The sequence below is a fragment of the Aulostomus chinensis genome, chromosome 13 (assembly GCF_037954235.1).
Source record: "Aulostomus chinensis isolate RoL2024-O1b breed Wild chromosome 13, RoL_Achi_v1.0, whole genome shotgun sequence".
Lineage (NCBI taxonomy): Eukaryota > Metazoa > Chordata > Actinopteri > Syngnathiformes > Aulostomidae > Aulostomus > Aulostomus chinensis.
In genome coordinates this window covers 11,586,462-11,600,697 of record NC_141332.1, presented here as the reverse complement: position 1 = coordinate 11,600,697, position 14,236 = coordinate 11,586,462, and the positions used below count along the sequence as shown (strand labels likewise).

The 14,236-nt window shown below is 43.9% G+C and overlaps 1 protein-coding gene across 5 annotated transcripts in view; it reads left to right on the top strand.

Annotated features, from left to right (window-relative positions):
• unc5a (unc-5 netrin receptor A) overlaps positions 1–13,455 on the top strand; it is a 141,754-nt gene extending 128,299 nt beyond the window's left edge. For all 5 annotated transcript variants that reach the window (XM_086223196.1, XM_086223195.1, XM_086223193.1 and 2 more), the window contains 4 exons: positions 4,973–5,122; positions 6,820–6,984; positions 7,069–7,247; positions 10,118–13,455. In XM_086223196.1, coding sequence (XP_086079322.1) covers positions 4,973–5,122; positions 6,820–6,984; positions 7,069–7,247; positions 10,118–10,283 — 660 coding nt within the window. In that variant the 3' untranslated portion in view covers positions 10,284–13,455. The remainder of the gene's footprint in view (positions 1–4,972; positions 5,123–6,819; positions 6,985–7,068; positions 7,248–10,117) is intronic.
• Positions 13,456–14,236: the final 781 nt, after the last annotated feature.

The following is a 14,236-nucleotide window of genomic DNA, read 5'->3' as shown; positions in this document are numbered from 1 at the left end:
AAATGTATCTATCCAGGCTGCAACATAGTTCCTCTAGGAGGTTAAAGCTGCATGATGTTTGTTTGTTTTTCCTGAGCAACAGCGACCTCTGCTGATATAAGTGGTAAACACAGGACACTGGTGCATTCAAATCTGTTAATTTGCAAATTAGCAAAGGACTGCACATTGCAACATGATTTGAAGTAAAAAAAAAAAGCAAACTTTTGACAACGTGAGTGAGGGGACAAAGAGGAACTTAGAAATGTTTTAATATGCGGTAAAATTCTTTTTTCATGTTCATGATTGATCTCAATACAGTGACTGTCAGTCTGAGCTCACAACAGTTGTGTTGAATTTCAGTTGCTAATGGCTAGAGTTAGTGTTTGAGTCTTGTTTGTTTTGTGGGGGGGGGGGGGGGGGTTGTAACTTCCTCCGTTCAGGGCCTCTTCCTTTTTTTCACCTCTGAGTTTTGTACTTAAAATGCCAAGCTAGCTTCCAGTACCTGAAAATAGTGCCACGATCTAGCTAGAGGTTTTTTTTATGCATGGTCAGATAAAATTACAAGGGAACTAGTTGTACAGAGCTCAGAGGGGGCATTATTGTCTTTATTGTATGTCAGTGTACCATCAAAATTATGTTGAAGTTGTTAGTTTAAATTAAAAAGCTGCAAAATTTGGTAAGATTATTTTGTTTGGACCCTGTTGTCAAGGGTAATGGCTAATTTCGATCCTAAGAAACAAAACAGTGTTGCTTTAATATGACTTTTTGAGTGAATTGTGCTCATCCAGGGTGGATTATGGTAACATTCCTCCTCTTAATTTTTCACAATTCCAGTCAATCTAACATGACACACATACTAAAGATTTGCATGTTAGCATTCTCCCTGGATGCTCTCATTAGCAACGCTGTCTAGCATCGCCTTGCTGAACTCCTAGCATAGCAGTGCATTTCGTTACTGCAGGGAGTTCAAAGTGAATTTTCCCAGGAACTCAATGTGTAAATGTAATCACAGTATTGTATTCCGGAGTAGAGAGTTTACACTTTCATCAATATTCATTCTGAGTCCAGTGTATCTTTTGATTGTAAAAATGAATGTTCCGGTGTTAAATGGGTGTTTAATTGATGTTCTCACCCAGTGGCTCCTGGGTGGGTTTGTACAGTCTTTGACCTCAAGCTGGGATTTTTATTTGTGTTTAAAAGGGCTCATAAACTGTTTATGTGCTCTCTCGCTCACTTTCACTATGACGTTTGCTCCTGAGCTAAATTTGAGTATTATTGAGCTGAAACTTTCTTCCGCTGGGGAGGGAAAGCCAGTTTTTCTGATCCCTCCATCATCAGAATACATATTGGCAATGATTTCTAGGGAGAGAGAAGAGAGAGGAGCGTGGCTCTGTAATTGCTGGCATTAAGTTAAACAAGACAGTCAGCTTTATCACTGAGCCCAGCTGAGAACTTGTTTCCATATTACATTTCTGTGTTCCTGTATGCCGTTTTCTCCCTCCCTCCTCTGATTTATCAGGCGGAATGCACATCTTTTCCCAAGCAAAGCCAGTCTCCATTTATAACTGAGCAGACAAGTCCCTTCTATTTGTAGTTATTAATCAGAGTCGACTGTAGCGGGCACGGCCACTGGAGCTCAGACTGATAGACTTTCAGTCGGAGAGGAAAAGCCTGTCACATCCCGCTGACAAATACACAGATTTATGGAGCCCACATCGCCACGCTTCTCTGTATAAACAAATGCATTTGCTTGAAAAGAGCAACTCTGTAAATGAATCATTGCCACGAGTGCACATTTTTAAACACACGAGGACACGGCGTAGCAAGAGACGAGGGGTGAGGACAAGTTTATGATGATATCAAAGCCCGCCGATTCTTTGTGTGTTTCTCTGTTTCAGACATGTAGCTTGACTAATTAGCTGATCAAACGCTGGTTATAATCCCTGTCAGAGTTAGTTAAGATAATCAGTTTATTACACACCGATTCACAACAATACACAGACTGCGTTTAAAAGCAGGCTCGCTGTGTGCAGGGTGGAATGTTCTAATCTGTAGCTTTGAACCCATTCAGTTCTCTTGAAATAAAGGCTGCTACTTTGATTCTGGAGTGTGTTTCCCTGCGTCCGGTGGCTGGCTGTGTTTGCTGCTAGAGAAGAGAGTTTGGTGCAGCCACTAACCTCTTTCTGTCAGCACCAGCCTGAAGAGATTAGCTGTATGAGTGTCTCTTGTTTCCCAGCGGAGCCCGGCCCCAGTCCATCACAGTCCCAGCTCTGGTCCAAGCCAAGGGGATGAGGGGGGGAGATGTGTGAGGAGAGGAAGAGGGGTTTGTGGGAGAAGGGGGTTGAAGTCATAGAAAACTGTGGCCATGATTGCAGTAATCCTGTTATCTCTCCTGCTAAAGCTGGCCACTCTGGTGACCTGGAGACACAAATGTTAAGCTTCCTTCGTCTCTCTTCGCTCTTGCTCTGGCTCTTTTCACTCCTCCTTGCTCTATCTCACTCTCTTTAGCCAACCTCATTGAATGTCAGGGGGTGGTCTTGGCTCTGCCCGTCTCCACAATTCACAGTCTTAACACATACACCACAGGCTTTCTCAAATTCCGTCAGAACAAAAGGTTTTTCTTTGCCCCTCCTGCAGCACTTGAACTTGTCGCCCATCTCATGCATCTAAATGTTTCCACAGTTGTACGGGGGTCACGGTGCCTCAACAGGGCCGCTCCCCTTATCTTCACCACATGAAAAAACAGTTTAGCCCAGAGTTGATGATTAATGCGTGATTTGATAAACTAATTAAAAACCTTCCATTGTTTCCCCCTAGAAAGAGCAAATAATATGGTCAAATTTAGCTTCTCATCTATTAGCTCGCTCACACTGTCATTTGTTAACAGGATAATGGGGCGTAAAGAGGGCCATTATTCTCTCAGTCCCGAACATATGCTGGAATACCGCACTAAAACACTCTAATATACACACTCACAGACACTCGTAAACAACATACAAGCCAGGCGGTGCTGTTAGAAAGCGAGGGCGCACTTGTGTGTGTGTGTGTGTGTGTGTGTGCGTGCGTGTGTGTGTGTGTATTTTCCCTCAGTAAACTCCCCTGTCAGGTAGCAACACTGCCGTGTCCTAGACCCTGTTTGATTGTAATCCTGCAGCGTCAGCCTTGAACGTGACACACTCGACAGGCGAGTTAGTATTCACACTGGTAGATGGGGGTTGATAATGCGATAATTGGCATTCTGCCCTCTCTCTCTCGCTAGCAGGTCTATAGATCTCCTGCTATAGGTCAAAGAGCTGATCAAAGTCCACCAGCACCAATTTGCAATGCAAATCGCCGCCAACAAATAATTGTGCTTAAGAGCTGTGTTAAATGAACCTCTCGACGCCCTCATAATGTGCCTTTTGTCTGAGTAAGAGACTTGATAACAGAGGGCTTTTAATTCTGCAGAGAATACACTGGCCCCTGTTATTAACTCATTAGACCTCGACACCGGTACCCACAGCTATTGTCTGACCTGGCTAACATCACAAGGTGGTACAGTAAAGCAGGAACACTTGGCTAGCCAATCAAATCATCACACACTTCTTAAATATTTAATGGCAGGAGGGAATAAACCCATGCAGATGCATAAATCTAGCGAGGCCTAGATAATCGGGGGGGGGGGGGCATAATATTCATGTTAACAAGGAGATGAGCACCAAGCAAACACTGAAATTAGCAATGCGCTGAGCAAACATGGAAATCCAATTCTCAAGCTGAACAGAAAAAAGTGCTCATTCAGTAGAGGGGAGAGCACATCAAATCACAAAAGCAGGTAGATTCCAAAAATATAATTAACAGCTTCCTTTCTATTATAATTGGAAGGAGTCGAGTCCATTCCAGCGAAAGAGGGCAGAAAATTGAATCAATGTGGTGCAGATAGAATGACTCCCCCAACCACCTTAATTAGAAGTCTTTGCTGGAATCATACCACAAGCAGCCATGCTAGCAAACATATGGCCTCCATCCATCCACGCATCTTCCTCCTGGAGTCATTGTCTTCATACATCTGACCGTTTACTCTGCTGCCATCTTGTTTTGCCTCCTCAGACCCATTAAAAGAATATGTCTTCTGCTTCCTAGCGTGTAATATGCTCCTCTGATGTGGAGTGCGAGGTAGCAACATATGAACGCCATCCAAAACTATTGGAATCTTACGAGCTCATTCACCACGAAGCACATACGGCTGGAAATGAATTGATAGATCAGAGGAAAGCGCCGCAGATATTATCATCCCATTCCAGATGGTCATTTGGATGGCGACAAACGGTCCAGCGAGCAAGTCCCACAGAGATTAAAATATTAAGCATGCATTTACAAATCTCTCCTGGCACAAAAACAAAAATGAAATTAAGGCGATTCGCCATGCGAGAACAACGAGCAGTTGAATAATGGCTCGTTCACTTACTTCATCACGGCCCAGGTAGCCAGTAGTCCTGGATGGCTGCAGCATTTGCATGCTAATGCAGTTGCAGAAAGCTGAGCGCACACACGCTGAGGTAGGGGATCAACCTTGCGGTGACATTAAAGTGCTGTGGAGAGAAGTCAGTCCAACCCGCTGTGGCCGCATGCAGAGACGCTATCTTCCTGTGCTAAGATATACTGTAGCCCTGTAGAGTGTGTGTGTGTGTGTGTGTGTGTGTGTGTGTGCGCGCGTGTGTGTGTGCGTGCGCGTGTGTGCGCGCGTGTGTGTGCGCGCGCGTGTGTGTGTGCGCGCGTGTGTGCGTGTGTGTACATGCGCGCACCTAGACAAATTCTTGCTTCAGAATGTACTGTTTTGTGTGAGTGAGGCAGGTGTAAACAAGAACTCTACAGTTATGGATTGTTTTCCACATTTTCACTTACCTCTGTGACTGTGTTGGTAAATGTATTTCCTCCAAGCCCTGATAACTCTCTCCCTCTCTCTCTCTCTCTCTCTCTCTCTCCCTCTCCCTCTCTTTCCCTCTCTCATCAGGAGGTGATGCAGATGGAGCGGCAGCTTGGGGGTCGGCTGATTGACGAGCCTCACGTCCTGCTTTTCAAAGACAGCTACCACAACCTGCGCCTGTCCATCCACGACATGCCCCAGGCACACTGGAGGAGCAAACTGCTAGCCGGCTACCAGGTGTGTTTGGTGACTGTCGGAGGCCTGCAGGGCCAGAGAGTCACTACACATCAGAGCATGAACAGGGAGATGTAATAGAAATGCCTGTCTGAATCTGTGTGTGAATCAGTAGTTACAAGCTTTTCTAATATCTTTGTACACTCAATTTAGAATCCATGTTGGCTCAGATTGTATCGAAATAGTTTAATGGAGAAATGAATGTGTCAGCAAAAGCGATGTGATGAAAAGCTCGTCAGAGTCAATTTATGATAGTTAATGAGGGCTCCTGCTCTGGTTGTCTCTCTAAAAATGCTAATTTATTAGGTACACCTGGATTAAGGCAGCACATAACAGCTGAACAATAAACTCCCCTTTCATGACGTTTAATGCGCGTTCTGGAGGTTTTCCATCACCATTCATATGAATAAATGAACAAAATATTTGCGACTACTTTCACTGTAACCCAACAGAGCCAATAACAGCCTCTGTTATTAATTAATCAGTACCTCTTTAACAGATTAGTGAAATCAGGAAACAACCTCATTTATTGCAGGCCTGCTTTAGTTTCATCTCAATGTGTTTTTCAGTCTGTTATTTCAGGAACCCTTTGTCCATTAACCTCTCTCTCTGTGTCACTGTGTGTGTGTGTGTGTGTGTGTGTGTGTGTGTGTGTGTGTGTGTGTGTGTGTGTGTGTGTGTGCATTCTTGAATGTGCATGTTTTGAGGTGTCTACACGTCGGAGCTGGGTTGTGTGCAGTAACCCAGAGCTGCAAGCTGATTGATTATCCCGGCTGCCGCTCTCTCAAAGGGAGCTTAGATGAAATATAGAACAGTATTTAAATATCTGGAAGCTCACAACCTGAATCTTGGAATCTCTCCATCTCTGCAGTTCAGTTCAGAGACACGAGGGCTGTTCAAAGAGGGCTAGGAAATGTTCTGGCTGGAACTGTGTAAGCGCTCTGCACCGGGTCCCCGAAGAGAACACACGGGCTGCGCCAAGCAAGCAGCAGCAGGCAACAATGCACCCAGAACAGAGGCTTATTCCTCTAGACTGTGCCTGTTCATTTGGAAGTGTTATTCCCCTCTCAGCAGTGTGGTCAAAAAGGGCCTTTAGTCTCCCTTGGGACCCCGGGTAGACTTTTGTGGCTCCCTCTATGCTGTGTTTCAGCCTGGGTAACAGTGCCCCTCTTTGGTTGCCAGCATGTACTGCAGCCCCACCTGACTGAGCGTCCATCAGCTGATGAAACCAGGGTGAGGTGAGGTGTTGGTGCTCCCGCAGTTTTCTGTCCGGGAACACGCCAATGTGGCATGAATGTTGAGCGACTGAGAGAATGATGTTGGAAGTGTTGAATCAGCTCCCTGCTAGTGCCAGAGAGCTGTAGTAGTACTCAACGCTACTACGCATACATTTATTGATGCTAGTCATGTGATGCACTCAAGATTTAAGTGTGTCAGCTGTTATCCATAAAAGCATCATTTGGTCAGAAATAGGAATGGACTCCCTCACCGCACGTGTAGATACGATCTTAAAATACTACATCACCTGTGTAATGAGTCTCTTCCTCCCAGCAGTGGCGGGTTACATCACTATAATTAATGACGATCTGGATGTATTCTTGGCAGGCGGTCTTGTTATACCGTGTTTCAGACATGCAGTTCTTACTGTGTGTGTGTGTGTGTGTGTGTGTGTGTGTGTTTGTGTGCGTGTGTGTTTGCAGGAGATCCCGTTCTATCACATCTGGAATGGTTCCCAGCGGTACCTGCACTGCACCTTCTCTCTGGAGCGGCTCAGCCTCAGCACCTGCGAGCTCACCTGCCAGCTGTGTGTGTGGCAGGTGGAGGGGGAGGGGCAGAGCTTTAGCCTCAACTTTAACATTGCCAAGGTAATTCCGAGAGAAGCCCCACCTTTATAGACCTTTCACGTGATCCTGCAATGCTTGCGTCAACTGGGCTTGTTGTCCTAACAGGACACCCGAGCTGTGGACTCTGAGTTTCTCTTAATGGACAGTAACGCCACGGCTCTGGCAGGACCCAGCGCCTTCCAGATCCCATACCTCATAAGGCAGAAGATCTGCAGCAGCCTGGACGCACCCTGTCCCAACGGAGCCGACTGGAGGATGCTAGCACAAAGACTCAAGCTGGAGAGGTAAATAACTACACAACAGCGTAAAGCCTCATCTGATCACAGATCTTCGAAACACTCCACAGCGAGCAGCTTAGCAGAGCTTCTTTAGTAATGCAGCAAAGCCTTAGTCATTCAGACCTCCGGAGAACAGACGCCGCACAGCTGTAGATGAGCGCTTCTTCAACAGCTTGTTTAAAATAATGAACATGCAACTACTGGGATTCTGAAGGGATCTGCTTAAAGGTTATCTGTCCTCCTCCGCTATTGGATTCCGCTAATTGTAGACTACAGTGTGAAAGTCACACTGTAGCCACCCCTCTAGTGTTTTTTGTAGTCAGAAGTGTACTAGCCAATCACAGGCAGATTACGGCAGTGGGCGGGGCTTCTGGGGATCCTGACCCAACAGGCCCTTTCCAGTTTCAGAAAAATACACCTGGTTAGCACCCAGTATGCTGTCAGAATTGATGGAATATGGCTACATGGTTGTAACAGCCTGTCCACGGTTGGCGCTAGCAGTGTCTGAAGGTGGACGAGGGTACACAGCAGGGGTTTGACTGTGTCAGGGTTACAGTTTGGGAACTGCTCCCTTACAACATACCCTGTTTTATTATCTGTTTGACTTTTAATGGGACCAAAACTCAGACAATAAACATCATCACGGAGTAATGAAGTAATAAAACGAGTGGTTGAGACCATTAGGGCCGTGCTATATCCAGATCTCCATGGAACATGGTAATAAACCCTCCCTAGAATAAGAATTGATCATATTGTCAATATTGTGCCGCATTCGGCTTATTTGCACTTTATAAACATTATTTGCAAAGTATATTTTCTTCAGTTAAGTTGGGTTGGTTTGTGAATCCTGTGAATATTGGAGATTGAATTTTCATTTGGATTACTGAATCCAATTCTTCTTTGTTTACATTTTTGGATCGATCGTTTGTGTTTGCACAGCTCTCAAAAACAATAAAAGACTTTTTTTTTAATGGTGCTGTTTTCATATCGCTTTTCATATAATTAACACAATAATATATACAATTTAAATTCTGCCACCCACCTGTAGAGACTATAAACTAATTTGGAAAATGTTTATTGATGGATAAATCGAGTATAAGTGGAGTCATTTTAAGACTTTTATACAATTTATACAATTTCTTTTTACAACTTCAGTTGTCGCCACCTAATGGTTGTTAGAAAAAAAAGCACAAAAAAAAGGAAAGAACCTACATTGGCATCACTTTGCAGAGCCAGAAGTTTCATCCACCTGCTTAATAGCCTGTGAACTCCTCAGTTCTGACTTAGCAGCTACCGCAGCTAACGTCAGAGGACTAATGTGAACTTGATACAGTTATCAGTTCAGTAAGACAATGCACCCCATGTTCCTCTTTTTCTAGGTAAGCGGCTTAAAGTCTTCAGCTCACCCTGAACGTTCTACATCCTGCTTAGCGTTTGTAATTGGACAGGTAGCGAGGAAGCTCAGTGCCGAGCTCTCACCGATTCATTCTCCAGGTTACTGTACTTCATCATTGGGGGAACCTGGAACAGAAAGCAGCCACGATCGATCGCTTATCCCCCAAATTTAATTTCAACCTGGTAATGAAATCAAATAGGTACACTTAATTTGTCCAATCAACTTTATTTACCACAATTAATCACAAAGTGAATTGATGCACTACAGGTTTAATTAGCAATGTTTTGCTCGACATAATCAATTCTCATTTAGGCCTCAGGAAAGAACAAGCGCTCTGTAGTTTGATCTGTCCGTAACGACATGTTTTCCTCTTTTACTCTTTGACATTCTGTCATGGTGCCTTTGTCTGTTTTTTTTTTGTTTTTTTTTCCCCTCTGTGTGTGTTCAGACTAAGCAGAATAAGACCAATCAATAAAATGTAAAATGCCAAGAAGCTTTTATGTGCTCTTTCTCTTTGCGAGGCGGTACCAAACGCTGCGTCTGAGCCTTACAAGATAAGCTGCTGGTTGACACAATGAGGTGAATGAGCGACGCTGACACGTCGGACACTAAGCTCTCACTCTCTTTTTCTTATCATATATGAATAACGGCGCAGAGTTTCACTCCCGGACCATTTCTGACCAACACCTCCTCTTTGTTGTGAGCTCCTGGGGAGGGGAAGCTGTAAAATGCAATTGACTCCAGAAGTGACAGCGCGTTCTGTTCTCAGTGTTTTTATAACCTTCACGATGCTTCAGTGGGCCGACGGAAGACACAAGGAAGTGATGGACTATGTCTGACCTTTCTCCCGCTGGTGTTTTGTGCTTCACGTAACACCCAACTCGCTTTCCGCCACCAGTTTCTGCCATTTTTTTCATGTCATATGTGCTCTACAAAACAGTTAAGACCCCAGACATGTGGAGAACAGAAAAAGGCCATTAAATCACACCAGCATCTGCGGGTACCTCGGGGATCAGGTCCCACTCAACATCAAATATACAGCTGGCTGCTTTGTTGTCATCGATTGGGTTTGATCGCACCTAAAATGGAAAAGGTCACTTCCGCCTTAACTGTGAAAACTCCATATAGGATTTACTAAATGGGATTTAGGGCCAATTTCAACATCAAATAAAGAAGAATGAGGCTTATGCTCTTAAGCTTCAAATGAAAATCACCAGAGATTCTGTATTTGATGGCAGTTTGAAGAGCCAGACTCTGTTCACGTGTCTTTTATCTTGTTTTTTTTTTTTTTTAAGTGCTCCAACACGGCATATTGGGATGTAGCAATATGCTACACAATAAAACTTGACATTGACTGTGAGAAAAATCAGTAGCTCATCAAAACACCAGCTGAACTGACTTTTGTTGTTGTTGATCTTTATTGTGAAGTGTACTAACTCTCTCTCGCCCCGTGTCCTCTCGTCTCTTCTCCTCCTCACAGACACATGAGCTTCTTTGCATCCAAAGCGAGTCCGACCTCCGTGATCCTGGACCTGTGGGAGGCCCAACATTTCCACAGCGGCAACATCAACCAGCTGGCAACAGTCATGGCGGACATCGGCAAACAGGAAGCCATGATATTCCTGGTGTCGGACGGCGAGTGCTAACACAGAGGAGATACAGAGAAAGAGAGAGAGAGAGAGAGAGAGAGAGACTGGAGGGAAGTAGAGCAAGAAGGAGCAGAGCTGCCCACTCGTCCATCTTAGGAGTTCACATAAAAGAGAGGGTGTGTCGGAGTTACACACAGAAAAGAAAACACCGTTTATTTTCAAGCAGGACAGTTTGAACACCTTCTAAATGTTCTGTTAGCTTCATTCCTTTTATACCAGTCGACCAGAAATGACCAACAAGGAGCAATATGCAAACGTGATGCTGTTACTAACGACCAACATTCAAAGTCTAATTTTTACCTTAAAAAAACAAAAACAAAGCGATATTCAAATGTCAAGAGGTCCTTTTCAGGTGAGACAGGCGACTTATGCAATTGGCTGGTTCATTCGATGATGACATCACTCATGGTTTCCACAAGGTCATCAGGGTCGTCCCCTCCCGAACCAAGTGTGTATAGATCTGTGTCTTATGTTGTCTTCTTTTCTCAACACGCACACACGCGCACGCACACACTCTCACAAACAGACAGCTTGTAGCACATTCCACACTTTGCAAGTTTAAAATAGATTGTATGCTCCCCCCCATCTTGTTTGTGAGGGTTTTTTTGTGAAGGTCGGCCAGCAACGCTACTGTGAATGTAACATCTTGACATCTTGATTCAGCGAGACGCTTCGCAGCTTTCCTGCTTCTAAATCAATACATGTGCTGTTGGGTTGTGTAAACTTTGATTTGGAGGGAGGAGTGAGTAATATCTTACTTCTGAAGCCATCGCTGCTTAGAGCCTGATCCGCCCCGTTTCTATCACGACTCCCATCACCTCCATCCTTCATCCTGGTTCAGATTCCGCAGCTAATGAAAGAGCCATAGGGCTGAAACTCCAGCTGCATATACGTGAATGTCGTCGTCATTAATTTCTTAAATGGCATTTCCCCTGATTGCATTAATTCTGTAGCAGAGACACATAAAACATGTCTGAAATGTTCTCAGTCCCTTGAATAATGTATTATCATGTATTAGCCTCAGAGAACGGACAAAGAAATCTTTGAGTCGTGCAGATTCTCTTATGGAATCCATAAAGCAACCTTGGTGGGAATCATAAATTTGCTGTGCGGCAGCATATCAGAGAAAGTTCAAGAGTGGCTTATTGCTAATGTCACGCCTCTACTCACTAAAGATGCACTGTGCGAGTTTTTTTTTTTCTCTCTCTCGAGCCGGGATGGAAAGAGAATCTTTCAAATCTACTCGTTCAGCAATCAGCAAATCTCCCAAATTAGCCATAGTTCTCTCTCGTCCTCAGGGTTGCATGTGAAGTTGTCTGTTGAAGTTGTGAAGAGCCCTTCTCATGACGTCCACTCGTACAGCTACAGCTGGCAGAGCTCCACCACCAAGAGCTGTTATGATTGTCACATATTTGGAATGTATGTTTTTGTTTCCTCCCCGTGGGAAAGACCTTATTTAGTTAGAAGTGGGCTCCTGTGTTTTTGTGTGTGTGTGTGTTATCTCTTTTATCTTTTCTCATCCTGTAAAACACACAAAACACACCGTTTTTAACTATTTGATGTAAGAGATGCCATGAAATCTTTTTTAAGTAGCCTTTGGATTACGCCCCCCCCCCCCACACACACACACACACACACAGATAAAACGGTGATATCACCTTAAATAAATCTTTTCATGTTGAAATGAATCACCGTCATATGTAAATAGTTTTTCTATACCAGCCACGTGCTGTCACTTTGCATATGTATATCAGCAAAATTGGTAACCAAAGTTTTCTGATCGTCATTTGAAGCCACTTCATCATCATCATCATCATCATCATCATCATACTCGTTGTTTTACTTGCAACTAGCATAGAAGTATATCAGCATCGCGCTCCAAATATTTCCTGGCTTTTGTCTTTGAGGCGACTTCATACTGTTTGTTGAAGCAGTAACACGTGTCCGTTTATTTTATCACTTTGTAAAGAAATGTAAATTATATTTTAATATGAAGCCAAAAAAAAAAAAAGAGAGAAAAAGACACTTCAGTGGCGCAACATTTGTCAAGTCTAAACCGTGACGTGTTTGCCTATATCCTGTTCTTTGGCGATCTAGCAGTGACGACTTCTTTCCAGTGTTAAGGGTTTAGAGACTGTTTTCCAGGATGTTTCTCGACACTTTTTTTTTTTTTTATTTGTTTGTTTGGTCCGTCCTTGCCCAGCGTACGTCCACCTTATTCTTTTTAGAACTTGTAAGCATTTAAATCCCGAGGTGGAACAAGTCACTAATGCACAGTGAGTCACGAAAACTGGAACTGCTAAATGGAGGAGGAACGCCATGAGCTCTTGGTGAGCCGTGACAGATGTACAGTCAGACTCAGTGTGTGTGTGTGTGTGTGTGTGTGTGTGTGTGTGTGGGAGGAATTGTATCATCCCCGTCGTCGTTGTCCTAGCACATTTCAGTAATGTAACTCACCAGCTGCCAGGATGTTCAGCAACTACCTTCACATCCACCCTGTCTGACAAATCTGCAATTACTGTGTGTGTGTGTGTGTGTGTGTGTTTTATGATGATGAAATCCAAGCCTGATAATTCTACGTGTCACTGACTTACCTGCGTTCTTCGGCGGTTTATCATGTCACTCGTGTTATGGGGGGAAACTGGCGCTGTCTCACAACTGTACATTTTATATCGCTCATCAGTGTCCAACATTGTGTGTGTGTGTGTGGGCACGCATGTGCTTGAAGGAGTGTGTGCGTGTACCTGTATACCATAACTGTCACTCTGACTGACTTTCTTTTTGAACTGATAGACTTCTGTACTCGTGAGTTGTTTTCTATTGAGTTCAATGTTCCTTGCCTTTCTGCAAGTCAAAAATGCTGTATTTAATACATGCCACAGCGCTTATGCAATTGTAAAATCCCTATGATTTGTTTTTGTTTTTTTTAAACCCTTTGAGTTCTTTATCGTCAATGTAAATTGTTGTCAGAACTTTTGTGGCAATGGAAAAACTTCTGCTAGGGGAGATTTTCTGTACTTTTTTGGACAATGATATGGATTTGTGGGTAGAATTTTGGAAATTCGTTTCTAAGTGCTTTCAAGTATTTACTTGGCCTTATGTATATATATATATCTATCTATGACATTTCAGAAAGGTATGTATAGTAATTCAACTGGAAATTGTTGTAAATAAATTATATATTGTTAAATCAACGACTAGGTCTTTTACTTGCAGGTGTTAATTTGGGGTTCATACACGTCACGTGTCACTTACACGTCTGTTCAGTTCTTCACCGCTCTTAAAGTGTAGCATACACAGGAAGTTGTGCAGTGTACAGTGAAGCTAACAGAATGTCAGAAATCTATCAAATAGTTTACACAAGAAAACTTAAGAGAACAGTAGTAGCGCATTAGCACACTAGTCTTTTCTCATTATCTGTTGTTGTAAATACAGATGAGGAATATCAGACTTTATTTTTTTTCTTTCTCTTTTTAGACATTTAGATATCCATCCATCCATTGTCTTCTGCTTCTTCCTGTCAAGGGTCGCGGGGGGGTGGAGTCTATCCCAGCAGCTACGGGTGAGAGGTGGGGTTCACCCTGGACAGGTCACCAGTCCATCTCAGGGCCAACCCATAGAGACAGACAACCATTCACACTCACAGTCACACCTACGGTCAATTTAGAGCATCAATCAGCCTCGTCCCCTCTTGATGTCTTTGGACTGTGGGAGGAAGCTGGAGTACCAGAGAGAACCCACACAGGAACAGGGAGAACATGGAGACTCCACACAGGAAGATCCTGTGCTGGAGCTGGGACTCAAACCTGGAACCTTCTTGCTGTGAGACGACAGTGCTGACCACTGCACCACCGTGCTGCCTTATTCAGATATCAGAATGTTGGTTCTGATCCAGATTTCGTTCCAGAGCTGCTCCGGATCACGATGTAACATGAGATGTCTCCGGTCCA